At 35.2% G+C, this 27,037-nt stretch overlaps 1 protein-coding gene across 1 annotated transcript in view; it reads left to right on the top strand.

Annotated features, from left to right (window-relative positions):
* The window catches only part of CCDC178 (coiled-coil domain containing 178), a gene marked incomplete at both ends in the record, with an annotated part of 393,288 nt that overhangs the window by 340,916 nt on the left and 25,335 nt on the right, over positions 1-27,037 (top strand). The window contains one exon of the mRNA XM_081252141.1: positions 15,595-15,725. Within this exon, the coding sequence (XP_081108267.1) occupies positions 15,595-15,725 (131 nt within the window). The remainder of the gene's footprint in view (positions 1-15,594; positions 15,726-27,037) is intronic.

Genomic DNA, 27,037 nt, shown 5'->3' with positions numbered 1-27,037 from the left:
GAAAGATCAGCTGTTAACCTTCTGGGGATTCCCTTGTATGTTATTTGTTGTTTTTCCCTTGCTGCTTTTAATATGTTTTCTTTGTATTTAATTTTTGATAATTTGATTAATATGTGTCTTGGCATGTTTCTCCTTGGATTTATCCTATTTGGGACTCTCTGTGCTTCCTGGACTTGACTGACTATTTTCTTTCCCATATTAGGAAGTTTTCCACTATAATCTCTTCAAATATTTCTCAGTCCCCTTCTTTTTCTCTTCCTCTTCTGGGACCCCTATAAATCGAATGTTGGTGCGTTTAATGTTGTCCCAGATGTCTCTGTGGTTGTCCTCAATTCTTTTCATTCTTTTATCTTTATTCTGCTCTGCAGCAGTTATTTCCACTATTTTATCTTCCAGGTTACTTATCTGTTCTTCTGCCTCAGTTATTCTGCTATTGATTCCTTCTAGAGTATTTTTTATTTCATTTATAGTGTTGTTCATCATTGTTTGTTTGCTCTTAAGTTCTTCTAGGTCCTTGTTAAATTTTTCTTGTATTTTCTCCATTCTATTTATGAAAGTTTGTATCATCTTTACTATCATCACTCTGAATTCTTTTTCAGGTAGACTGCCTATTTCCTCTTCATTTTTCTGGTCTGGTGGGTTTTTACCTTGCTTCTTCATCTGCTGCATATTCCTCTGGTTTCTCATTTTGTTTAGCTTACTGTGTTTGGGGTCTCTTTTTCGCAGGCTGCAGGTTTGTAGTTCCCATTATTTTTGGTGTCTGCCCCCAGTGGGTGAGTTTGGTTCTGTGGCTTGTGTAGGCTTCCTGGTGGAGGGGACTGGTGCCTGTGTTCTGGTGGCTGGGGCTGTATCTTTTCCTTCTGGTGGGCAAGGCCACATCTGGTGGTGTGTTTTGGGGTGTATGTGAACTTAGTATGACTTTAGAAATCCTCTCTGCTAATGGGTGAGGTTGTGTTCCTGACTTGCTAGTTGTTTGACATTGGTCATCCAGCTCTGGAGTTTGCTGTCCATGGGGTGGAGCTGGGTCTTAGTGTTGAGATGAAGATCTCTTGGGAGAGCTCTCACCAATCAGTATTATGTGGGGCCAGGAGGTTTCTGGTTGTCCAGTATCCTCAGACGCTCAGACCCAACACCTGGCCAGAACACCAAGACCCTGCTAGCACACAGCGCAGAAGATAAGAACGAGAGGGAAAAAAAAAGACAGAACCCTAGAACAAATGGTAAATACAAACCTATACAGACAAAATCACACAAAGAAGCATACACATACACACTCACAAAAAGAGAAAAAGGGGAAAAAGTATCTATCTATATATATATAAAAGGATGAGAACAACCAAACCAATAAACAAATCCACCAATGATAATAAGCACTAAATACTAAACTAAGACAAACATAAAACCAGAAACAAATTAGATGCAGAAAGCAAACCCCAAATCTACATTTGCTCTGAAAGTCCACCACCTCAATTTTGGGATGATTCATTTTCTATTCAGGTATTCCACAGATGCAGGGTACATCAAGATGATTGTGAAGATTTAATCCACTGCTCCTGAGGCTGCTGGGAGAGATTTCCCTTTCTCTTTGTTCGCAGAGCTCCTGGGGTTCAGCTTTGGTTTTGGCCCTGCCTCTGTATGTAGGCCACCCTCAGGAATCTGTTCCCCGCCCAGACACGAGGGGGTTAAAGCAGCGGCTAATTAGGGCTCTCTTGCTCACTCAGGCCAGGGGAAGGGAGGGGTACGGTAGTCATAATTGGAATGGGGGCAAGCCTGAGGCAGCAGAGGCCAACGTGACATTGCAACATCCTGAGGTACACCATGTGTTCTCCTGGGGAAGTTGTCCTTGGATAACGGGACCCTGGCAGTGGCGTATTGCACAGGCTCGCAGGGAGGTGTGGAGAGCGACCTGTGCTTGCACACAAGATTTTTGGTGGCAGTGGCAGCAGCATTAGTATTTCATGCCTGTCTCTGGAGCTCGCTTAGGTGGTGCTCTGCCTTTTGTTGGCACACTGGGAAGGAATTCTCTCTCCTCATGCACCCCAAAACAAAGGTCTCTTGCCTCTCTGGCAAGTCCAGACTGTTTCCCAGCCTCCCTCGCTGCTAGCCCTGGTGCATTAGCCCCCTTCAGGCTGTGTTCATGCAGCCAACCCCAGTCCTCTCCCTGGGGTCTGACCTCCGAAGCCCGAGGCTCAGCTCCCAGTCCCCACCCGCCCGGGCAGGTAATCAGACAAGCCTCTCAGGCTGGTGATTGCTGGTTGGCACTGATCCTTTGTGCGGGAATCTCTCCACTTTGCCCTCTGAACCCCTGTTGCTGTGCTCTCCTCCATGGCTCAGAAGCTTTCCCCCCGCCCAACCCCATCCCCACCAGTGAAGAGGCTTCCTAGTGTATGGAAACCTTTCCTCCTTCACAGCTCCCTGCCAGAGGTGCAGGTCCCATCCCTATTCTTTTTTCTCTGTTTTTTCTTTTTTCTTTTGCCCTACCCAGGTACGTGGGGATTTTCTTGCCTTTCGGGAAGTCTGAGGTCTTCTGCCAGCATTCAGTAGGTGTTCTGTAGGAGCTGTTCCACATGTAGATGTATTTTTGATGTATTTATGGGGAAGAAGGTGATCTCCACATCTTACTCCTCCACCATCTTTAAGGTCTTTCTCTTGAGCTGTAGTTTAAATTATGGGAGTATAATTTGAGTGAGTCTCCAGCTCACTCCTGGAGACTATAGAGAGGAACAGAATTGAGGTCAGAAAACCTTAGGAATCACAGTAACCAGCAAATGAGACTGAAAAGGAAGCACTGAACAATACAGGGAAACCAAGAATAAAAATCAAAGGAAATACTTTCAAAGAGTGGCAAAGGATTTATCCATATCAGATGCCACAGATGATCTTTGCTTACAGCCATGTTAGTGAGGTGGTAGGAGAAGTCTGAAGTGTGAAGGAAATAAAGAAATGGAAACAGAAGAGGCGACAAGAGACTTTCAAATTCCTCTGGAGAAATGGAAAGCCAATTGGTCCCATAGCCTACTGACAATCCAGTTTAGTTCTATTACACTGTTTCTTTGATTAATCAATTAAGGTTCAAATAAAACTGTCACCTAAAGTCACATAGAATGCTACTACCTAGATCTGCTTGAGCTTTCAAATATCCAATGATCCCTTCACTACTACCACCAGGAATTTCCAGAACGTGGCAGAAGAGTTGTAATTTCCTTACTATGAGTTACTGTCATTCCATTTATATTAATCATTGCCACCATTGTACTTTTCAGATTCTGTGAGTGTCCTGGAATTTAGTTCATAATATTTGCTGAAAGAATGGGATTAGTTACTGACACTTAAAAGACATTGTTTTATTATTATACATATATGTTGAATATTTGTTGTCACCTGGATTCAGTTAGATGCTCTGGTGCAAGCCAACAAATGGATTAGTAAATTTTTGGCATCCACGACAATTTGCACTATTTTGCAGATTTTCTGATTGTTGAAATCCTGTTAGCCCCAGTGCAATTCTATATCAGTACAAGAAGCTAAGACAAAAATAAGATCATAAGATTTTTGCATTCTAGATGTAGTTCATAAAGAAGAAGTTCATCCTTATCTGACCCCTGATTTCTTATAGCTGCAGGCTGGTTTCTTTCTGTCCACAGGCTCACCCCCATTTGCATGAATGTGTTGTATATTTTCTTTACACTTGCAGTTGAAATTTGCAAAGAAGCAGTTTTGTTTACCTGTGTGTAAATGAAATGAAGATACTGGAGGTATTTATAATGGAACTGGATGTCTTTAAAGTAGAAAAATATTGTATTTCTTCTTGAAGATTCAAAATAAATCAGTGAGCTCTATAATTAATCATTTTTATATAATATTTTTATTGTGAATTGATTTTAGGGAAATGCTATTTTAAAGTATCCCCTTGACTCGTTTGCATCGAAACAAGTAGGTCTCATAAGGCTGTAAATATATACTGTGAATAATCATCAAAGAAAGTTGTTCAACCACAGCTCATAAACAAACACCAAAAGATAGGGCATTCATTTAGCTAAATTTTTAAAATCAAGGGATTTAATTACTCTCGGACAAATGACTGACAGGCAGGCAAGGAAGTGGAAATTTTAAGAATATGTTCATCTCTAAAATATAGTGATGGCTTAACCTTCCTTTTTTTAACCTTCATGTAATTCCATTTTCAACTTTTTAAAAAGAGTTATTTTTCATTTGAACAGTGTTTGTTCTTTTCTTGTGAGGATAACTTCTATTATAGAATTTTTAAAATTGTTTTATTCTTGACTGAACATCTTTTTTGAAATCATAGGGAGCAGTAGCTTCAGAATTAAGATGATCCTTTTATTTATTTTTGAACTGTTCATGAGAATTGTGTGTGAAATTTAGCAACTTAAGTAACCAAAATATCTAAATTTTTATCTTCATAATTTTTTTTTTTTTTGCGGTATGCGGGCCTCTCACCGTTGCGGCCTCTCCCATTGCGGAGCACAGGCTCCAGACACACAGGCTCAGTGGCCATAGCTCACGGGCCCAGCCGCCCCGCGGCATGTGGGATCTTCCCGGACCAGGGCGCGAACTCGTGTCCCCTGCATTGGCAGGCGGACTCTTAACCACTGCACCACCAGGGAAGCCCTTATCTTCATAATTTTTAAGGCAAATATCCATCAGAGCACAGTAATTTTATTCCAGAACCAGATATCTATGAAACTAAGAAGTTTGGAAGTTTTGCAGCTAATTACTACTATTAAATATGGAAAAAATATTAGATTTGTTATCTGTTATATGTCATAGTATGTGTTATCATTGTAATGTGTACAAAAGAAATACAAGTGCATATTCATATAAAGGGATAGACTTGATCTTTATTTATTTATTTTTTTTTTTGTGGTACACGGGCCTCTCACTGTTGTGGCCTCTCCCGTTGTGCAGCACAGGCTTCAGACGTGCAGGCTCAGCGGCCATGGCTCACCGGCCCAGCCGCTCTGCGGCATGTGGGATCTTCCCGGACCGGGGCACGAACCCGTGTCCCCTGCATCAGCAGGCAGACTCTCAACCACTGCGCCACCAGGGAAGCCCTAGACTTGATCTTTAAATATTAACTATGAGAATTAGCAGTGTCTGTTATGGATCAGCTTGTTTTCTCTCATGTCATCAGAGTTTTTAATGTATTAGCAGAGTTCCAAATACAGAATCTTGTAATGTATTATTATTTATATAATTAGAGTAATAGAGTAGTCCTTTATTAGTTTCCTTAAAGGCCAGCTCCAGATTTGGGAATGCATGTTCTATTTTTCTGAAGTATACCTAAGCAGTTGACAAAGAGATTTCCAGAAATGAGCTATGTGATCTTTAACACCAGTCTGTGGAACGGATTTGATAATAAAGAAATATCTCATTACTTTTGAGATTTGTGTACTGTACATGTGCCGCTTGGTAACTGAAAACTCTAAAAAGATCAGTATTAACTGGATTTTGTAGATCTGTCATTCCTGCCGTGCCAAAAATCTGTGGAGTAGTTTGTAATTGCCATTGTTTGGTTTATTACAATAAACAGAACTGATAGGGCTTATGCTATTTGCCTTGTGAGCTGCACTTCACATCAGTCTGTTGCATTAAAATTGCATGCACATATCTTCGCTTATCAGTTTTATTTATCTGTCAGAAACAGAAAAAGGCAGTATGCTTTCAGTATATGGAACCTTATAACAAGCAGGTCAGAAATTATAATCATTATTTTAATAGTCTCGTGCAAATGTATGACTATATGTCTGTTTCTATTAATCACCTAAAATATGTTCCTATAAGAAAATACTGTTATTTCCTTTATCATGCTGTTTCAAAGCTTTAAGTATGATTTTAATTGGATTACCTAAGGTACAAATGCAAATCTGCAGAATAAAGGATTTTTTTCTCTTCTTTGTCAAATACACATCATTTTTTCTTAGAGCTGCTTCTACAGTTAGACTGTTTGACTATGTTTATAGGTAAGAAACACAAGGAGATTATCTGAAATGCTTTAATTTTCTCCCACAGTAAAAAATCTTCATAATATTTCTACTCTTAGGCTGCAGGCTTCTCACCTATGAAATTCTCAAGCTCACTAGCAGTCACATCAGATGTACTATGAAATTTTCAGATACCTGTGGTGAGTTAATCCATGCATACACAGATACTTCCTTCAGAAATCCCGTAACCTCTAACAAATGTCACACATCTCCAGCACCACACCCTCACTCCCAGTTCCCACCCCAGTGTACTGGGAAGTGATTTTTGCTTCAAGAATGTGGAATGTTCCACACCTCTCATATTTGTCCTACATGTTGCATTGATGAGGCTTGTTTATTGCAGTGATTCTATTAATTTCCTGTTTGAATGGTGCATCTAATGGATTTTTCTTGTGTATGCAGAAAAATTCTGTGTTCTTTTAAACTACCATCCAGTTTTTATAAGGGTATTTTTCTTCCAAAAAGTACAAATGAGGTATTGTTTAAAGATCTGTCTCATATAGTCAAATCTTCAACAGTTGCATTGAAAACATGTCTAATAATGGACAAATCATTATTCATAGATAAAGAACTTTGCTGTCCATGAGTTATTGGTCCTGCCAAGTATTACCTTTGTATTTCAAGGGGCGTCTATGTTTTCAGTACTGACTGGTCTTTGTTTCCTGGCAAAACAATTTATAGTTCATTTTCAGATCACTATACATATGGTATTTGTATTTTAATTAAAAAGACTGTTGTTATGTCTGATTCTTATAAGCAGAAATTCATTATAAGGACATTTCTCATTTCCTTGAAATGTTCCCTTTCTTTTTTGCAGGGTTCCTAAATTGCAAAAGCCAGTTAAATTATGTCTTTGGGGAGTTAATTTTTGGCACCGTATGTCTCTAAAAATGATTTAATTTTATCTAAAGCATGTTTGCAATGATATTTATGTTCTGTAATGCACAGAGAGCAATTTAAGGAATCGTCTTAAAGAAAAAACACACTAGTCTACTATTGTTCCAACACAGTAACATACAATGTATGTATAAGCTTACAAAATATTCTGTTTATTTAGATTAATATGTTGTTGATATCTGTTTTGCCTTTTAAAACTTTCACTTAGCAAAGTGTCTTCATGATATCAACGTGGCTGACATGAAAATGTTATTGCCATTATTCTTATTAGGGATCCGATCTCATGATTTGATCATTTTAGAAAATTTAAATCACACACACAAAAAGTCAGTTGTCTGAGGACTAATTTGGCTTTCTCCAAAACGCCATTAATCAGTTTATGTATCCGTATACTTTTTCAAATGGATGTACCACCAATCCTCCTCTAATTCTAGCAAATTTAAATTCTCATGAAAATAGGTTATGGACGTCTTCTAATTTAGTAGGAAATAAGTTATAAGGTTACTACTCAACAACTGTATTAAATATGTGAGCAGTGTGGAGAAAAATACCAAAATTTTTAGCAATTTATGAAGTGTCTAGAAGTAGTAATACTTTCCTTATTGATGTAAACTCAAATATTTTGAGTAGTTCTTTTATTATGGGTAAGATCACATTTAGGAGATACATAACAAAAATCTTGTATTACAAAAAAAAACCTCTTTTATGTTAGCAGATGGTCAGTGTAATAGGATACTTTTTTAAAAACCCAGATTATAATAAATTATCTAAAAGTAATTCCAAGTCATAATATATAGAGGATACCTTTCCTACAGAGATGTCAGCTTAGCCTATGGGCTATCAATTAAATATACAGTAAGTTACAGAGTTATGTGTAAGCTATATGTGTTAATGACAAATGACATAAAGGTTAATGACAAATTTTTTGTACCTTTACCAGTTTTGTAAATCTTGACATTTGACATATTTGCTTTGGACGATTAAACCAGTATAGATAGATGCACTCAGAACCCTCTATCTGCCCATTCCTAATATTATTTTCCTCCTTCTTTCTCAGAGTTAACCACTAGCCTTTTTTTTTAGTGTTTATCATTTCATCTGTTTTTAATACTATGTTTATATAGTAATTAATTTAAAATAACTATTCGTTTTCTTTTTATTTATATAAGTGTTGTACTATGTATATCACTTGCAATTTTAGTATATTTATTTTAAATGCTAGGATTTAGGGTAGGAACATACCACAATATATTTTTTCATTACCCAAGTGTAGACAGATTGTTTCCAAATTTTCATTACTGCAAGTAATGCTATAAATGAACATTATTTTGTTTCCTTGAGAACATATTATGACCGTTTCAAAAGGAATATCTCTCAGACTTCAGCATGTGTTACATCACTTGTAGGGCTTGTTAAAACACCAATTGCTGGGCACCAGAAATTTCCAATTCAGTGGGTCTGAATGGCTGTTTTCCTAACAAGCTCTGGGGTGATACTGATCCTTCTGGTCTTGAGAACCACTGTTCTAGAATTTGTATATTTAAGTATGATTTCTGGATCAAAGGAAAAATATGCCTGCAACTTCAATACATAATGGCAAATTGCTCTTTAAAGTCTTTGTATCAAATTATAAACAAATTTGAACAGTATATGAATGTTCAGGGTTTTTTCACATCTTTACCAACAACTGGTGTGGACTGCTGGGTTTTTTTTAATATTTGCCAATCTGATGAGTGTGAGGTATATATATTTGTACTCCATTAGAGGTTGAACATGTTTTCAAGTGTTTATAGACCAGGTAACTCTCCTTTTCAGTGTATTGCCTATTTGTATCATTTGCCCATTTTTCTGGTGCGTTTGTATTGTTTCTTTTATTGATTTCTAGGGGTTATTTCTATGTTAAAGAAATTAATCCTTGTCAGCTGTGTTATTAATATTTTCTCTAAGCCTGTGGCTTATTTTGTTAGTCTAAGTTTAAGTTTTTTTAAAAATTTGAATGTAATTAAATTTGTCAATTCTTTCCATTAGAATTTATTATTTTAATATTTAGTTTAAAAAATCCTTCCCCTTCTGAAAGTCATAATGTTAGTCTGTCATAGTTTCATACAAAAATCTTAAAATTTAGCTTTCCTCATTTTAATCTACCTTGTTTTTATTAGTGTATATCATGAGTTAAGGATCTAATTTTGTGTTGGGTCCTTGTATAGGGTAAACCAATTATGCCATCCTTTCTCCACTGATTTAAATGCTATCTTTGTCATATTTCAAATTTCTGTATTTTATATGAGTGTCTGTGTTGTTCAGCTCTCTTTTCTGATCAACCGTTGTTTATCCCTTCCAATGCTGATATTGCTCTTAGTTCCTACAGCTTTGAGACAAGTTTTATATATTGCATGGCAAATTCCTTGAGCTTATTCTCCTATTTCACAATTGTCTTAGGTGTTCCCAGTCCTTTGTTCTTCCGTATGAATTTTAGATCAAGTTTCATGAGCCCCAATGAGATTGTAGACTACTTTGTGCAAAGTTGACGTGCATGACCATGATCCTCTCTTCCAGTATGTGGACATGTTATATCTCTCCATTTATTCAGTCCTTATTTTATATTTTTCAAAAATGTTTTTTAATTTTCTCTATAAAACCTACATATTCTTTAATAGATTAAAACCTAGGTATCTTACATTTTACATTGTGATTATGAATGGGATTCTTAAATTACAAAACTAATTTTTTTTATGTTACTGATTTTTTTCAATGCTACTCTTGCAGGAAAAATGTTCCTAAACTCTCATTACCTCCTATTATTGGCTTGTAGAGTTTCTTAAATTTTCTCTGTAGATATTCTTCCTCTTATACCTATCCTTTTTTCTTTTATCTTCTTATTGCTTTGGCCCGTAAAATTTTAAACAGAGGTATTGATTCCTGATATCCTTACTTATTTTGCCTTGACACTCATGGGAATGTTTCCAAAGTATCTCTACTTTGTAAACTGTTTGTTGGAAGTTTTTTGTTTATACCCTTTATCAGGTTAAAGAAATTTTCTCTGTTCCTTGCTAGTTTGCCACAATAAGTTTTTCATTGTTGATTGTTTTTGTTCAGTGTTGATTCATATCAATGTCTTTTGGGAATGATTTTTTTTCTTTACTGTATTGATGTAGTACATGAAAATATTTGTGGATAATGAAACACTTTTAAATTTCTGGGATTATTAAATTATAGTTCCTCTGTACTGTCTTCAGTTAAAATAATGAGCTCCTGGATGATACAAACCATTTCATCAATCAATAAGTATTTATTGACACTTCCCTGGTGGCGCAGTGGTTAAGAATCAGCCTGCTAATGCAGGGGACACGGATTTGAGCCCTGGTCTGGGAAGATCCCACATGCCACGGAGCAATTAATCCCATGCGCCACACCTACTGAGCCTGTGCTCTAGAGCCCGCGAGCCACAACTACTGAGCTCGCGAACCACAACGACTGAAGCCCACCTGCCTAGAGCCCATGCTTTGCAACAAGAGAAACCACTGTGATGAGAAGCCCGCGCACCTCAATGAAGAGCAGCCCCCACTCGCTGCAACTAGAGAAAACCCACGCACAGCAACAAAGACCCAACGCAGCTAAAAATAAACTAATTAATTAATTTTTAAGTAGTTTATAAGAAATAAGTATTTATTAATCAACCTCTTATTACTAATAAATTAGTTTCAGTCTTAAACCAAGCAACAAATTAGGAGAGCACTTTTACTTTGCACTCAGAAAATACGGATGGTAAATTATTTCCTTGCTAGGCAAAGAGAAAGGAGAGAAGGAGAGTTAAGAACCTATCGTTAGACCAATCACAAGCACTGAAATTGAAACTGTGATTAAAAATCTTCCAACAAACAAAAGCCCAGGACCAGATGGCTCAACAGGCGAATTCTATCAAACATTTAGAGAAGAGCTAACACCTATCCTTCTCAAACTCTTCCAAAATATAGCAGAGGGAGGAACACTCCCAAACTCATTCTACGAGGCCATCATCACCCTGATACCAAAACCAGACAAGGATGTCACAAAGAAAGAAAACTACAGACCAATATCACTGATGAACATAGATGCAAGAATCTATTGTTAACTATTGTTGCATAACAAATTGTGCCAAAAGTTAGCAGCTTAAACCGATAAACATTCACTTTCTCAAGAAGTTTCTGAGGGTCAAGAATGAAGAGCTGCTTAGCTAGGTGGTTTTGGCTCAGGGTCTCCCACAAGATTGCAATCAAGTTATTGGACAGGGTGCAGTCATCTGAGCAGGCTGGAGAATCTGCTACCAAGATCACTCACAGAGCTGTTGGCAAAACAAAAAGCTTCAGTTCCTCACCACGTGGGTCTTTCCACAGAGCTGCTCATACAACATGGGAGCTGGCTCCCCAGATCAAATGATCTGACAGGATGAGAGAGAGAGAAAACCCAGGACAGAAGCCACAGCTCTGAGTGTGTGTGTGTGTGTGTGTGTGTGTGTGTGTGTGCGTGTGTTTCCTGGAAGTAGCACACTATCTTCTGCCATATTCTGTTCAGTACAAGAGAGTCACTAAGTCCATCCCATAATCAAAGGGAAGAGAATTCTGCTTAATTTCTTAAAGGGAAGAATTATCAAATAATTTGAGGGCATATTTTTTAAATCACACTTATGTATATTTTGTTTTCTCTGATATTAAATAACAAACACTTCAGCACTACTTCACTCTTTTCACAGTGTGTCCCAACTGTCCCCTTTGGGTTAGGCATAGCAAGGCTTTACTTTATTCTCTTGGCCTCCATAATGAAAACAAGACATTTTATGCTCCAGCCTAGCCCTGGAAAATACCTGAAAAGGTGGTGCTTTGAAATTTCTAATTCTATGCTAAGAACATGAGAATGGTATAAGATGATATTTTGGTGCTGACTTGATTATGGCTAGTCCTAATTATTTTGAAACCTGTAACTGGAATATCAAATAGTGTTACTTTATTCTTAGCATATTGTGTTTTTACATGCATGTAAACCCATTTAATTAGAGGTTTTGTGTGTTGTAATATATGCATTATAACATTTAACATTAAAGCCAGGTTTCTGTGATACGTAGGAGTTAGCAGATGTCATGAATTTATGTCGGCAAAGTAACTTGGATTAAAAACAGAATCCATATAATATAGTGTATTAAAACAAGAAAATGGAGACTCATTCTTGTGACAATATTCATTTATTCTGTTTTACTGTCAAAGAGTATCAAGCTTTAAAATGTTAATAAATTTCAAGAGCCTAATCAAATTTAACCAGAAGGTATTTTTACCAAATGTAGAAACGTATATTGTATATTGTATGCCGTGCTCACAAGTGTGCATTATATATAATGCTCACAATGACACAAGATCGCCAGCTGTATCTCAATACACCATGTCAAAATGGACATTGACTAGTTTTCCTCTTCATGAATAAGTACGTACGTAGCGATCGTTATCTCAAAAGAAGTATCAATGAATTCCATCTTTGGGCTTCCTTCAGCAAAGAGCTCACAAAGCAAGTATTAGAGCCAAGCTTACCAAATGTGCTATAAATTCAAACCAGTCAGAAACCATTGTCAGCAAACTCTTCCTCCCTTTTTGCCATTTTAAATGGCTCAGATTACATACCAGCTGTTTCCTGATTCCACTTTCCTGACACAGTTGAAGATCCTCACTTCCTCTTTTTGTTTACAAAATCAAGGGCAGTGAAGTTGGGGATCTTTTTCCAAAATGACTCCTCCTGCTCTAACATTGCTCCTCCTTCGATTTCTATGAGAATATTCCATTCTCTTCCAAAATTCTTGAAATACTTGCCTGGGGCTAAGCAGCAGCCCAGTTCGTTTCAATTCCAACGGCTCTCAATTCCATTCTTACTTCTGAATACACGGCAAGGAATGCCCTTTCTAACATCCCACCCAGTATGTTTGTGTCTTCTCTGTCCTTTTTTGTTTCTCTACCACTTCCTTCCTCATCTCACCTCACCTTCCCTAAAATCTGAGTGAGAGGGCAGGAATGTAATCGTTCCAGGAAATGATTATGCTTCAGGAATGTAATCATTGGAATGTTTCATTCCAGAAACACTGGGTTAATTGAAGTCAAAGAGATCAAAAACCATTTCATTTACTTTGGTTCCAACCTAAATTCTGCATCCAGTTGAAGGATTTTTCCACTCATAACTCTCTCTCTCTCTTTCTTTAATTTTCCCTTTCTATATTTTTATGTCTTGCATTTACTTGGTTTATTTTTCTCTTCTTCCATTAATTCATACGTTCCTGAACGTCTTATTCACTTCTTCACTTTTGACACTAAAATTTTACCAGTTCACTTTATTGAGTTAATATCAATAAGTATTTATTGAGTGATCACTGTCTCCTGACGTCTTATAATTGGGCTTTTATCATAACCACTTTCCTAAGAGAGTTGTCTTCATGACCAACTCTTAAATTAACTGTACTCCTGGGTTCTTAAATATTTCCCCATATATATTGTTGATCATCTTATTGTCTTTAATGTGCATCCATATACGTGTACATATGACTTTTATTGGATTCTGATTCTTCTCTTTAAGAATGCCTTCAGTTATTCTCTTTCCTGGTTTATCTTTTTCTAGAGGCTTATTAGCTATAGATTTTTTTTAAAGTTTTTTGAGATATTACTCTTTCTTAGTTGATACCTAAGGAACTTTTCTACTTAAGTAGCTTCAGTTAACACTTATATATGGACTAATTTAAGGCCTTTGTGGCTACCTCAAGCTAGAACACAGAAAAGTGAATAAAATTGACTTACTGTATACAACAGTTTCTCCTCATTTAAGATGTGGGTGTGGGAAATATTATCATCCAATTCACTTTGGTTGATGAGCTCCCACTTGTAAAACCTTCCACACATTGAAGAACGTCCACTTGTAAAAAAAAAAATTATCTTCACTTTTAGGAATTCTACTAGAACTCATCTTCCTCTTATTTGTCTTTTGTCATACTTGTGTATATCGTAATAAAAATATAATGCTTTGAGTAAAGTGTTCTAGTGTCTTAATGAATATGTCAAGATACAGCACACCCTCCCCCTATTGGCTGTCAGAGCTGGCAGAAAAAATTTTAATATTATATTAAAATTATTAAAATATTTTATTTAAATAAATATTAAAATATTACAGAAAAAAATATTGACAGATTTTCCTCTTCAAAAAGTGATTTACTGTTTAATTCATTAGCCTAAATTATCTGAAATGCCCGTAAACTAATTTCAGGTAATGTATTTCGGCATTTAGCAAGCTGAAATATCTATAGTTTCAAGGTTATTTTTTCATCCTAAGTTAACAAATTAACCAAGAACAGAGGCTTTATTTTTCTGTGGGTTTACATAGATACCTATGTGTTGCTCATTTCAATGCATAATGAAGATAATGATGGTAAACAATTCACATGCAACACCAGGTAGCTATTTTTAAAATGGTTACTTTTAAGTAAACTGTTTATTGAAACATGCATACAGAAAAGTTCACAAGTCACATGTGCAGTGTTTGATGAAGTTTTGCAAAGGATCCCTTAAATGTAACCAGTACCCAAAACAATAAATAGAACATAAAATAGCCTTTTTAATGTGACATGTTTTTATTCTGTTATGAAGAAATATTTGATCTGAATTTTTTTGGTGTTTATCTTTTCATTCTGCAAAATACAGCTCAAAAGAAATCAACATAAACAATTGTCCACATTACCAAAAAATAAAAGCGGTTTCAGTAACAGAATATATTATGGGAAAAAGTTTTTAATATGGTTTTTTCCTTTAATTTTTATGAAGCTTATTTCTTTGAAAATAACCTAATTATAACAATTCCGTATGGTACAGCTATGCTAGCTGTTGAAGTACAAATGTATATTGCCTTGATAACAATTCTACTGTGTTTTTTGTTTGTTTGGTTGGTTTTAGATTAAAGTTCCAAAAGATAGAGAAATTTCTCACAGGAGAAATCTTTCTTTCTGTGTTTAGATTCCATATTTAAAATGTCACTTCTAAGCGTTGTGTCCACTGTACTTTAGTGCAGTGAGATATTCCTATGTCGCATAGTCAGAGGGAGGTGGATTAATAGGGAGTTCGAGCTGGAAAGTTCTTCCCTGTTATTGTTCTCCCTCAGCAGTTGGTGGCTAAGTTAATTCTCTTTAGTTCTGTCATGCTCTAAAGCACACATTGCCAAACGCTGGTAAGGGTTTATGAGGAGAAAAAGAAGCGATGGTGTCCATCAAAGTCTCAAAGTTGCATTTTTAAACTTTGGCTTGACCTGATGTGCCATTCAAAAAAGCTTCGAAAGATTATTTTTTAAAGAAAGGTTCAATATGTCCCGAGGCTATCGGTTTTGAGTTAAACTGGGTGAAGTAGAAATATTTTACTCATCAGCTTTGCAGTCACAGAGTTTGCCTCAGCTAGAACAAAACTGCTGAGGCATTTAGAGAAAATTAACCCCCCATCCTGGCGGCCAGATGTGACTGGTTTCTGATGAATGCACATGAGTGGGCTGAAAAATCAAGAGACTGTGAAATTCCTGTCAGGCCCGTACAGTGCAGAATGGGCTACTGACTGCTTTCTATATTTCCCTCCATCATTCTTCTTGAACACTGCCATTAATTTCCTCTCCTACTCTGACTTGTGTTTTTTCCCCTCCCTCTTCCCTTTAGTTCTGTCAGCTGCAAAGAAGGATACACAAGTTGTGGCAGAAGCACTTCGAGCTGGTGGTCCTCTACAGCCGTATGAGGCTGGCCAAGTTCCAGATAGACTCTCAAGAGAGTATTCAAAAAATATTAGCTGTGTAGGTAGGTGATTGCAGGGAAGTGGGAAAGATCATTCTGATCTAGATTGAAAAGCAAATGATGGATAGTGTGATGAAGCATTAAAACCATATCCCATCAGAGTTTTATAAATTTTTAACCTCTTTAATAAACTGGAATTGCATGAAGTATGAATTCAGTAAGTTAGCATATACGCCATGCATACATACTTTGGGGGAAAAGGGAGATTGAACTTCTTGCTCAAAAACCTCAGAACGGGTTTTTATAAATACATTTGATATAAGTATATATTTTCCAATCTTCAGGCTTTGCAGATGTCATCCGGCTGTTTAAAAGATACTGTCAGCAGTTGCCTTGTGTTGCTTTTGTGTGAAATCTACTTCAGTGAAAATTACACTGATGTTTATTTTATTTAACTGTTTTCTTTCCCCTTCTGTTTTTGCAAGAGTCTCATCCTCCCAAGCAGATTTGGAGATGACTTTATTTAAAAAATGAACAATTAGGGATGAGAATGTAACAGTGGTTCCAGATGCGTGTGAAATTTTACTATTTGTGCCTGTAAAAACTTTTAATGGATCAGTTGTCCTTATTTTAAGGCTCTAATCTATTTTAGAAACCCATATTAACTATTTGAACACTATTATTTGAAAACTACTTACATTTTTTAAATGAATATTTTGCTATTTGAAATGTTACATACGTATAAAATATAACCTCCCAAAGGAAAACATCCATCACCCGTTCAATCAAAAAAAAAAGAACTACCTCTTCTATAAAAAAACAAAAATAATATCACTGTAAAAAAACATAATTTTTATTAACTTGTGGTATTAGCAATGCATGCTAAAACTAAGCAAACCAAATTCTTTTCTAAATATTTTAATTACATGTACACATCATGATGCTTTTACCACAATTTAAAAAAGGATGTTGCAAAGCACTTCCAAAGCTATTTCAAATTTCATTTTTACTTGTGACTATTTTTGCTATTTTCTTCTGAGGGTATATATATATAGATATGTAGATATATATCCCATATAAAAGTATATATGCACTTTAACAAGTATATGTACAAATACTTTATATGTATGCTTTATATACATACTTTAATAAAGTATGTATATAAAGTATATTTATTTAAAGATTCTGTTGATAATGGATTATAAAAAAATTTTAAATAATAGGAGAAATTTTAAGTTTTGAAAAGGTAGTGCTTAAAATATGTAGGTTTAATAGAAATTCATATGTGGACTTGAGTATAAACTATAACTGCAGTATTTTAGAAGTCAGGAGCATATTTTTTCCCTTAGAAATGTTTGTTAACATTTAGTAAATTAAAATTTAGAGTGGCTGTAACCCATGGTTTTCTTTTAAATATTCAAAGGTAAACTTCATGTTCTAATGACTGTCTTGGAAAAATCCTATATTTCTTGCCCAACTGTAAACATTCTTAAAAATCTTTCAAATGATAAATTCTCTTTGTGAATTAGGGTATATTTTGAAATATTGAAAACGTCAATAGAAACTATTTGAATATGGGTAAAATGAATTCTCAACCCATAATCTTCAATAGTCCTTATTCTAATTTTTCATTAGAAATTCTTTACCAAACTTGATTTTAAATTACTTATTTTTATGGCTTTCACATACCAGCTCAAGTGAAAGGATAGAAATGATAGTACAGTATCGAAAATTCAACTACTCAACACCTAGAGATACAGCAGCAAGGCTGGATCGTATTTGGGGAACTTGAGGAGCATAACCTAGTGGATTCTTTTCTTATCTACTGGAGAGACCTTCCATTTAGAAGATTTCAATTTTGGCTTTTAATCAAATTTTGAAAATATAATTTTCAGGATCTTGCCATAAAACTATAGAAACATGTGAAATCCTCTGGGATAAGTCAAGTCCAAACCCCCCAACATGGTACACAATGCCCAACTCCTGCTAACCTTCCCAGCTTCATCCATCTCCACACAAGTTCCTTCAGTCAACTGCAGTCACTCCAAAATTCCTACTAATCGTTACACCTTCTATTCAACTCCTTCTTCCACTCCTGTGCTTATATTCTTCCCTCTTTCTGCAATACTATTGCTTACCTTCCTGTTAAAGAAGTTTGACTCAACATGACTAAAAATTGCTTAACAAACCAGCTGCCATTGCTCTCTATGTTTATGATTCAGTAGCATGTCCACTTTGGGCAATCTAATGTTTTATATATTGAAGGTAGTATTATAATGATGCCATGAGATATTAGTGAACTATGTGATGAGAAAATCATCTGATGAACCTTCTGAAAAGTAAATGGTATATAACTGATATTGAGCAAAAAGCAATTCAAAATAAACCTTGAGCAGAAAAAGGAGACTGTATCATCCTTGGGCTTGGAAGAATTCCTTGCCAGACCGTCAAAAAGCATAACTGGCAGCTCTGCAGATGGCAGAAAACCAGGTGGGCCAGATAAGCTTTTGAATTACATGATCAAGCAGGAAGCAATAAAATGAACTATATTCTGGAATGAGGAATCAGTATATCTAACTTTGCAGCCATTTATATCAATATCTGTGTAGGGATTTTAGTTCACAGCAATTTTAATATAAGCCAAAGTGAACTACTGCAAACTTAGAACCAATGCCACGTTCCAGCTCTAGCAAGCACATAAGACTTCTTGACTCTGACCATGTACAGTATATTTGACAGTCCTAACCTCACATCCGAGCCCATATAAAGTAAGTACTATTATTTCATTTTAACATCATTATTTTTCTCTTTGTATTTTTAATGTATTTAATGCTGTGAGATTTAATACCTCTTTGGCATCTTATTTAGAAAAAAGACTCATCGTTAACTCATCATTTAAGTGAAAAAATGTGATACAACCATAGCATGTTAATGTGATCTTATCCTGCATAAGCACAAGTGTTTTCTCTGGTTAAAGATGATACTCCCATTGCACTTTTTCAAAAGTTGAGTACATCTGCAGTATTTTATTTGGAAAGGATTTGGAAAGGATAGTTTAAGGGCCATATTGATTTACTTGAGAGCAGCAATTTAAGAGAGATGAGGAAGAAATATATAAAATTTAGAATGCTTAATTATAGAAGGAAAAGACTTTGTCCCAGACATCTAAATGACCACCAAATGAAGGTCAACACATGAATATTTTGATGAGCTCTAGAGGGCAACATCTAGACCAATGATGGAAGAGTTTGGAAGGTGGGTTTGGGCTCAATAGGAATACATTTTCTAACAGGTGATGCTGTCCAGATGTGCACTGCTGATACTCACGCAGACGTTACTGCAGTGGTTGAGGGAAAGCAAATGGTCTAAGAGTCAGCCAGAGAGCACCTCCTCAGACAGGGCTCCTCCTGGAATGCTCTCCTGACCTCCTTACACAACATCTGTGTGTGTCTATACCTCTTCACCCACTAGAATGTGAGCCTTCTCAGTTGGAAAACATGTCTTATTTGTTCATCTTTATCTCCCTGGCACCAACTATAGTTCTCAAAACATAATAAGTACTCAAAAATACTTGGTGAGTGAAGTTATTATTAAGTGAATTGGTTTATTAAGATTGAATGTGATAACCTTAAAGGCTCTCTACAGCTCTTGGTGCCTACAGTTGTGTAGTTAATAAACAAAAGTAGTTAATAAACAAAAAGCTTTGCCAGGAATTTTGATGGCACAGAGGTAAGGTATTTAATCATTTCTCACACACACACACAATACCTATAGGGGCAGCCCAAATTTCCTATTTCTGGAAGAAAACTGTACAAATGAAAAGAAACCAGAAAAAACACAGGATAAAAATCTAAAATCACTTAATAATGTGATATAAAAGAAAATCTCTGAAGCTATGTGATCTTTTTAAAGACAAAAGAAATGATAGAAATTTGGATTTTTAAAATAAATACATTTAGAGATATTATGATTGAGGAATAGCATTAAATTGCTAAGCCCTACTGATTAACTCTAGATAGTAGTAGAAAGTATTTAAATATAGTTGTCAGTAGTAAGAATATCTACTAGAAGTTCTAGAAATAAGATTTGTCACTCCCAAACTACTAGAGAAAAGAAAGTACCATAAAAAGTTGAATAATTCAACATGCAGGGAAGAGGACAGAAAGAGTATAAAAATGTACAAAATAAGTCCAAACATATTAGTAATCATAATAACTAAATGGTTTCATTACACAGTTTAAAGTAACAGTTTTACAGATTGGTCATAAAAGCAAAATCTATCTCATTTGGAAGATATGTACTTCAGACAAATAGAAACGGAATGAAGAGCTCAGAAAAAAAGAATAAGAAGTTCTAATTCAAAAAGAGAGAGACTTGAAAGCAAAAAGAATTAAAACACTCAAATATGGATATTTCATATTGATAAAATATATAACCAATTAAGGCATATCAATCATGAACTTAATGCACATGACAACATAACTTCAGAATATATAAAGTAAGAACTGATTGAAAACCAGAGAAAAATTTCAAAATTTACAATTACAACAGGCAATATTAGCACATCTCCTTGAACTTTTTAAAAATAAAGGGTATCACATAACAAAACCTGGGAGTTTTGATTCAACCACAGAGAAATTCAACTTTAGAAAATATATTAATGTAATTTAATATAATGACAAGTTAAAGGAGAAATATTATATATGATTACTCAATATATGCTGAAAAACATTAGTTATCAAGGCAACATATACTTACTCTAATAAAAGTCACAAAAGAATTTAGAACAAAACTCCCTTGATAAAATGTACTAAGTGATAAATTACTGGAAACATTTTATTAAAATCAGGACAAAAGTAAGGATTCCTGGCTATAGTCATTATTGTGCATCACTGCTCTGAAACCTTCGTAGTAAGTCAAGAAAAATAAATAAGAGGTATAGTTACTGTGTGGGAAAAGGGCAAAACTATCATTATGGTCTGATAATATGGTGTTTCTCTTAGAAAATCTAGGAGAATCAACCAGAAAAGCATTATAGTCAAAAAGGCCGTTCTTTTAAATGGCAGCCTGAATTATAGAGTTCCTAAGAATAAACCTAACAAAAAGTTAGCTCAGTCCTTTTGCAGAAAAGCTTCTAAGCAATACTAAAAAGATATAAGCAAAGACCTAAATAAAAGTAAATATATATCATTTTCATGGATGAGGAGATTATACACATTGGGAACATGCCATTTTTTTTAAATTTCACATTTGAAAAATCCACAAATTCAATACAATCATACTCAAAATCCAGACAAGATTTTTCAATGAAGCTTGAGAAAGTGATTCTAAATGCCTTTGGAAGATAAAAATCCACAGGAAAAGCTCTGACATTTTTTAAAAAGAAATATTGGTGCTGGACTGAGGAATTTATGCCGTTGCAGAGCAAAACACATCAGGAAGCTATATTAATTAAATTAGAACAGCATAACATTGATTCAGGAACAGATCAAAACATCTCTAAAATGCAACAGAGCAGTTGGTAAACTTTTTCTTTAAATGGTCAAATAGTAAATATTTTAAGCTTTGCGGGACAGTCAATCTCTGTTGCAATTACTCAACTCTGCCTTGTAGTAGGAAAGCAGCCTTAGAAAATAGTATATGAATAGATGGAACTGTGTCCCAGTAAGATTTCATTTGCAAAACAGGCAGCAGGCTGAAGGCTATGTCCTGAAATAGAGCATCCAGGAATGCCCCACAATTATTTGGAATTTAGAATACAATAAATGTAGGATTTCAAATTGTATATCATGAAGGTAGCCTATTCACTTCCCAGCTATCTGAAAGATAAAAGTAAATACTCAAGGGATAAAGTAAAATAGATTATTTTATATGTTTATATAAACTATAGAATAAGGATTAAAAATCTATAATATCTTTTTTTAAAAATACAGACTACTGAATAGTATTGAGGTAAGAAAGACCTTCTTAAATGAGGGAATAAAATCATTAAGAAAATATTGTTAAATTTGACTACCAAAAAATAAAAATGTTTTCATGAAAAAAGATACAATAATAACAAAACAGACAAAATTTCTTACCCTCATGAACTTACATTTCAGTGGGGAAAACAAGACAGTAAACAAGTTAAAGCTATAGTGATGCTATGTACTAAGGAGAAAAATAAAATATGGAAGGGGCATATGAAATGACAGAGGAGGTATGAAATGCATTTTAGCAGTGCATTTTTCCTTATTACTTGTGGAAATAAATAGCTCAAAATAGTTTAAAGGGTAAACATTTTTATTTGTTTAATCTCTCTCCTTGTTGAACTGAAAATATCAACTTAATGGCTTGAATACCAGAGTTTGAGTTTCAGGGTGGGTGGGTTAGTGCGTTGTTTTCTTGTTTGGTGGTATCATCTGGGATGTGGAACAGGTATAAACAGCATATACCCAAGGGTCACTGTGAGAAGCGGATGATGATGTATGCAATATGCTCGGTACACAGTCAACAGTTTACAATGTTAACTCACTTTTTTCTTTTTTCTCCCCCTGATACTGTTGTAAGGTAATCCCAAAACGGCAACAACTTCTTGCCAAAATTTGCCTAAAGCAATTAATCACAGAAGCATTTATACTTTCTAGTCTTGCCACCTTCAGAACTTTCAACTCCATGTCTGACATTATTTCAAACCCTTGGGAATTCGAGAAACTTCATATAGGTACACAACACACCTTGTCATATAATGTAACAAAAGAAATGCTTGGTTAACTTCAAATATTTTAATGATTCTTGCTTCAATTATTAAAGTATGCATAAATACATAAAATGAAAAAAAGAATTAAATGTTCTAAATTAAAACACCCAGATAAATGAGCTACATTTTACCCAGTATCTTCTGTTAAATGTAAAGTCAGCATTCCACCCTCATCCAAGGCTGACTATAGCTAAGAAATAAATGCCTGTTGCCAAGGTCAATTCAGAACCAGAAAATTGTGGGTGAAAGAGAACTTATAAGTTCATTTCGTCTATACTCCTATCTTTAGGATGGATTGTTTCATTATCTTTCTATGTCGAAAGTGTACCATTTTTTTTCAATTTTTATTGAAATATAGTTGACTTACAATGTTGTGTTAGTTTCAGGTATACAGCAAGGTGATTCAGTTATACACACACACACACACACACACACACACACACACATATATATATATATATTCTTTTTTAGATTCTTTTCCATTATAGATTATTACAACATATTGAGTATAGTTGCCTGTACTATACAGTACGTCCTTGTTGGCTATCTAGTTTATATATACTAGCGTGTATATTTTAATCCCAAACTCCTAATTTATCCCACCCTGTCCTCTTTAATAACCATAATTTCTATGTCTGTGAATCTATTTCTGTTTTGTAAATAAATTCATTTGTGTCATTTTTTTAGATTCCACACATGAGGTGTATCATATGACATTTGTTTTTCTCTGTCTGACTCACTTCACTTAGTATGATAATCTCCAGGTCCATCCATGTTGGTACAAATAGAATCATTTCATTCTTTTTAATGTCTGAGTGATATTCCACATGTATATGTACCACGTCTTCTTTATCCATTCATCTGTCGATGGACATTTAGGTTGCTTCCATGTCTTGGCTAATGTGAACAGTGCTGATATGAACATTGGGATGCATTATCTTTTTGAATTACAGTTTTCTCTGGATATATGCCCAGAAGTGGGATCACTGGATCATATGGCTACTCTATTCTTTAGTTTTTAAAGGAACCTCCATACTGTTCTCCATAGTGGCTGAACCATTTTACATTCCCACCAACAGTGTAGAAGATTTCCTTCTCCTCCACACCCTCTCCAGCATTTATTATTCGTAGACTTTTTGATGATGGCCACTCTGGCCAGTGTAGGTATACCTCATTATAGCTTTGATTTGCATTTCTCTAATAATTAGCAATGTTGAACATCTTTTCATATGCCTATTGGCCAACTGCGTGTCTTCTTTGGAGAAAGGTCTATTTAGATCCTCTGTCCATTTTTTGATTAGGTTGTTTGTTTTTCTGTTACTGAGTTGTTGTATGAGCTGTTTGTATATTTTGGAAATTAATCCCTTGTCAGTCGCATTATTTGCAAATATTTTCTCCCATTCAGTAGGTTGTCTTTTTGTTCTGTTTATGGTTTCCTTTGCTGTGCAAAAACGTTTAATTAGATTCCATTTGTTTATTTTTGCTTTTGTTTCCTTTGCTTTTGGAGGCTGATACAAAAAAAAATATTGTTGTGATTTATGTCAAAGAGTGTCCTGCCTGTGTTTTCTTCTTAGAATTTTATAGTATCTGGTCTTACATTTAGGTCTTTAATCCATTTTGAGTTTATTTTTGTATATGGTGTTAGAGAATGTTCTAATTTCATTTATTACATGTGGCTGTCCAGTTTTCCCAGCAACACTTATTGAAGAAACTTTTCTCCATTGAATATTCTTTTCTTCTTTGTTGTACATTAATTCACCATAGGTGCATGGGTTTATTTCTGGGCTTTCTAGCTTGCTCCATTGATCTATATGTCTCTTTTTGTGCGAGTACCATACTGTTTTGATTACTGTAGCTTTGTAGTATAGTCTGAAGTCAGGGAGCCTGATTCCTCTAGCTCCATTCTTCTTTCTCAAGTTGCTTTGGCTATTAAGGATCTTTTTGTTTCCATATAATTAAAAAAATTTTTTTCTAGTTCTGTGAAAAATGCCATTGATAATTTGATAGGGATTGCATTAAATCTATCAGTTGCCTTGGGTTGTATAGTCATTTTAACAATATTGATTCTTCCAGTCCAAGAACATGCTATATCTTTCCAACTGTTTGTGTCATCTTCAATTTCTTTCAACAACATCTTATAGTTTTCAGAGTACAGAACTTTTGCTTTCTTAGGTAGGTTTATTCCTAGATATTTTATTCTTTTTGATGTTATGGTAAATGGGACTGTTTCCTTAATTTCTCTTTCTGCTATTTCCTTGTTAGTGTATAGACACACAACAGATTTTTGTAGATTAATTTTGTATCCTGCAACATTACCAAATTCATTGATGAGATCTAGTAGTTTACTGGTGTCATCTTTAGAATTTTTTATGTATAATGTCATGTCATCTACAAACAGAGAAATTTTACTTCTTATTTTCCAATTTGGATTCCTTTTATTTCTTTTTCTTCTGTGATTGCTGTGGCTAGGACTTCCAAAACTATGTTGAATAAAAGTGGTGAGAATGGCCATCATCAAAAACTCTACAAACAATAAATGCTGGAGAGGGTGTGGAGAAAAGGTAACCCTCTTGCACTGTTGGTGGGAATGTAAAATGATACAGCCACTATGGAGAACAGTATGGAGGTTCCTTAAAAAACTACAAATAGAACTACCATACGACCCAGCAATCCCACTACTGGGCATATACCCTGAGAAAACCATAATTCAAAAAGAGTCATGTACCACAATGTTCATTGCAGCTCTATTTACAATAGCCAGGACATGGAAGCAACCTAACTGTCCATCAACAGACGAATGGATAAAGAAGATGTGGCACATATATACAATGGAATATTACTCAGCCATAAAAAGAAACGAAATTGAGTTATTTGTAGTGAGGTGGATGGACCTAGAGTCTGTCATACAGAGTGAAGTAAGTCAGAAAGAGAAAAACAAATAACATATGCTAACACATACATATGGAATCTAAAAAAAAAATGGTCTTGAAGAACCTAGGGGCAAGACAGGAATAAAGACACAGACCTACTAGAGAATGGACTTGAGGATACAGGGAGGGGGAAGGGTAAGGTGGGACAAAGTGAGAGAGTGACATGGACATATATACACTACCAAATGTAAAATAGCTAGTGGGAAGCAGCCACATAGCACAGGGAGATCAGCTCGGTGCTTTGTGACCACCTAGAGGGGTGGGATAGGGAGGGTGGGAGGGAGGGAGGGAGACACAAGAGGGAAGAGATATGGGGACATATGTATATGTATAACTGATTCACTTTGTTATAAAGCAGAAACTAACACACCATTGTAAAGCAATTATACTCCAATAAAGTTGTTTAAAAAAAAAGTGGCAAGAGTGGGCATCCTTGTCTTATTCCTGCTCTTAGAGGAAACGCCTTCAGCTTTTCAGCATTGAGAATGTTGTTAGCTGTGATGAAAGTATACTTTTAGAATTCCATAAATTTCAATAACATATTAAAACACTGATTTCACTCTGTACTTATTGAATACCAATATAATGCATACAGTATACCTCATGTTCTTTGACCTTAAGCAATTTATAGTTAAGTTGAATACTGGTTAATTTCAAGACACCTGGTGGGGGGGATGGGTTCCTACTATGTGAAAGGTATTTTGCTAGAAACTGAAAATCCAAAGGTGGAACATATAATCTTTGTCTTCAAAGAGCTTGTAATCTCAAAAAGGTGGCAGACACAATATGTTGTGTAAATGTAAATGACAGCAAGAAGAAAGGCAAGTCTTCCGCGTTGTAAGGTCAGTTTTCTAAAGGGGTAACTTCTGAAGTAAATATTGAAAGGTGATAGGACATCAACAAAGGGCGGGCAGGTTGTTATAGAAAGAGTAAATGACTAGAACAGAAATGTGTGAGAATAAAACAGCATAGTGCATAGTGTACAAGAAAATGACAACTAATTTGATACTATTAGAGAAAAAAATGCAGGACAGGGGATATCAGCAATGAAATGAAGCAGTAGATATGCAAAATATTAGGGAATAACTAGTTATATGGTTAACATTAATTTATTTAATTCTCAAAGGACCCTAGTGCAATCATAGTCTCCCCATTTTATGGAAGAGAAAACAAAAGCACGCAAAGGTTATATATTTTGGTCATGATCGCATAGCTAATAGAAGAGACAGGATTTAAACCCACACAGTTTGGCTACAGAGTACCTGCTCTTAAACACCATACTATGGTAATTTTCTGTGTCTGTTACTAGATTAGATCATCTAAGAGGAAGACAATGAAAGGCAAGAAAGAAGTAAGGTCTTAAACAAGACCACAAATAACAGACTGACTAATTTAGGTGTGATATTCCAGGAATGCATTGAATGTTCAGTAAATAATTCTTGACTATTCATTTATCAAACCAAGTGCTAAAATTTCAGCAGGTACTTCTTATGTGTTTCTTCTCATGGTGTTAGTTTAGCTTATCAGCTACCAGTGTGTGGGGCAGGTGCATGTAAACCATAAAAAGTATAAAAATAATGTCATTTTGGTGAAAACATCAATTCCAGATCCAAATAATCCCAAAGAACCACCCCGCAAAAGATATATGCATAAAAGTCATACCTAAGTACATTGTAGTCAGTGTCTGAAAACTAAAAATAAA

Source organism: Mesoplodon bidens (genome assembly GCF_964165515.1).
Source record: "Mesoplodon bidens genome assembly, chromosome: 13".
NCBI lineage: Eukaryota > Metazoa > Chordata > Mammalia > Artiodactyla > Ziphiidae > Mesoplodon > Mesoplodon bidens.
The sequence above is the reverse complement of the archived record's forward strand: the minus strand, read 5'-3'. Positions and strand labels throughout refer to the sequence as shown.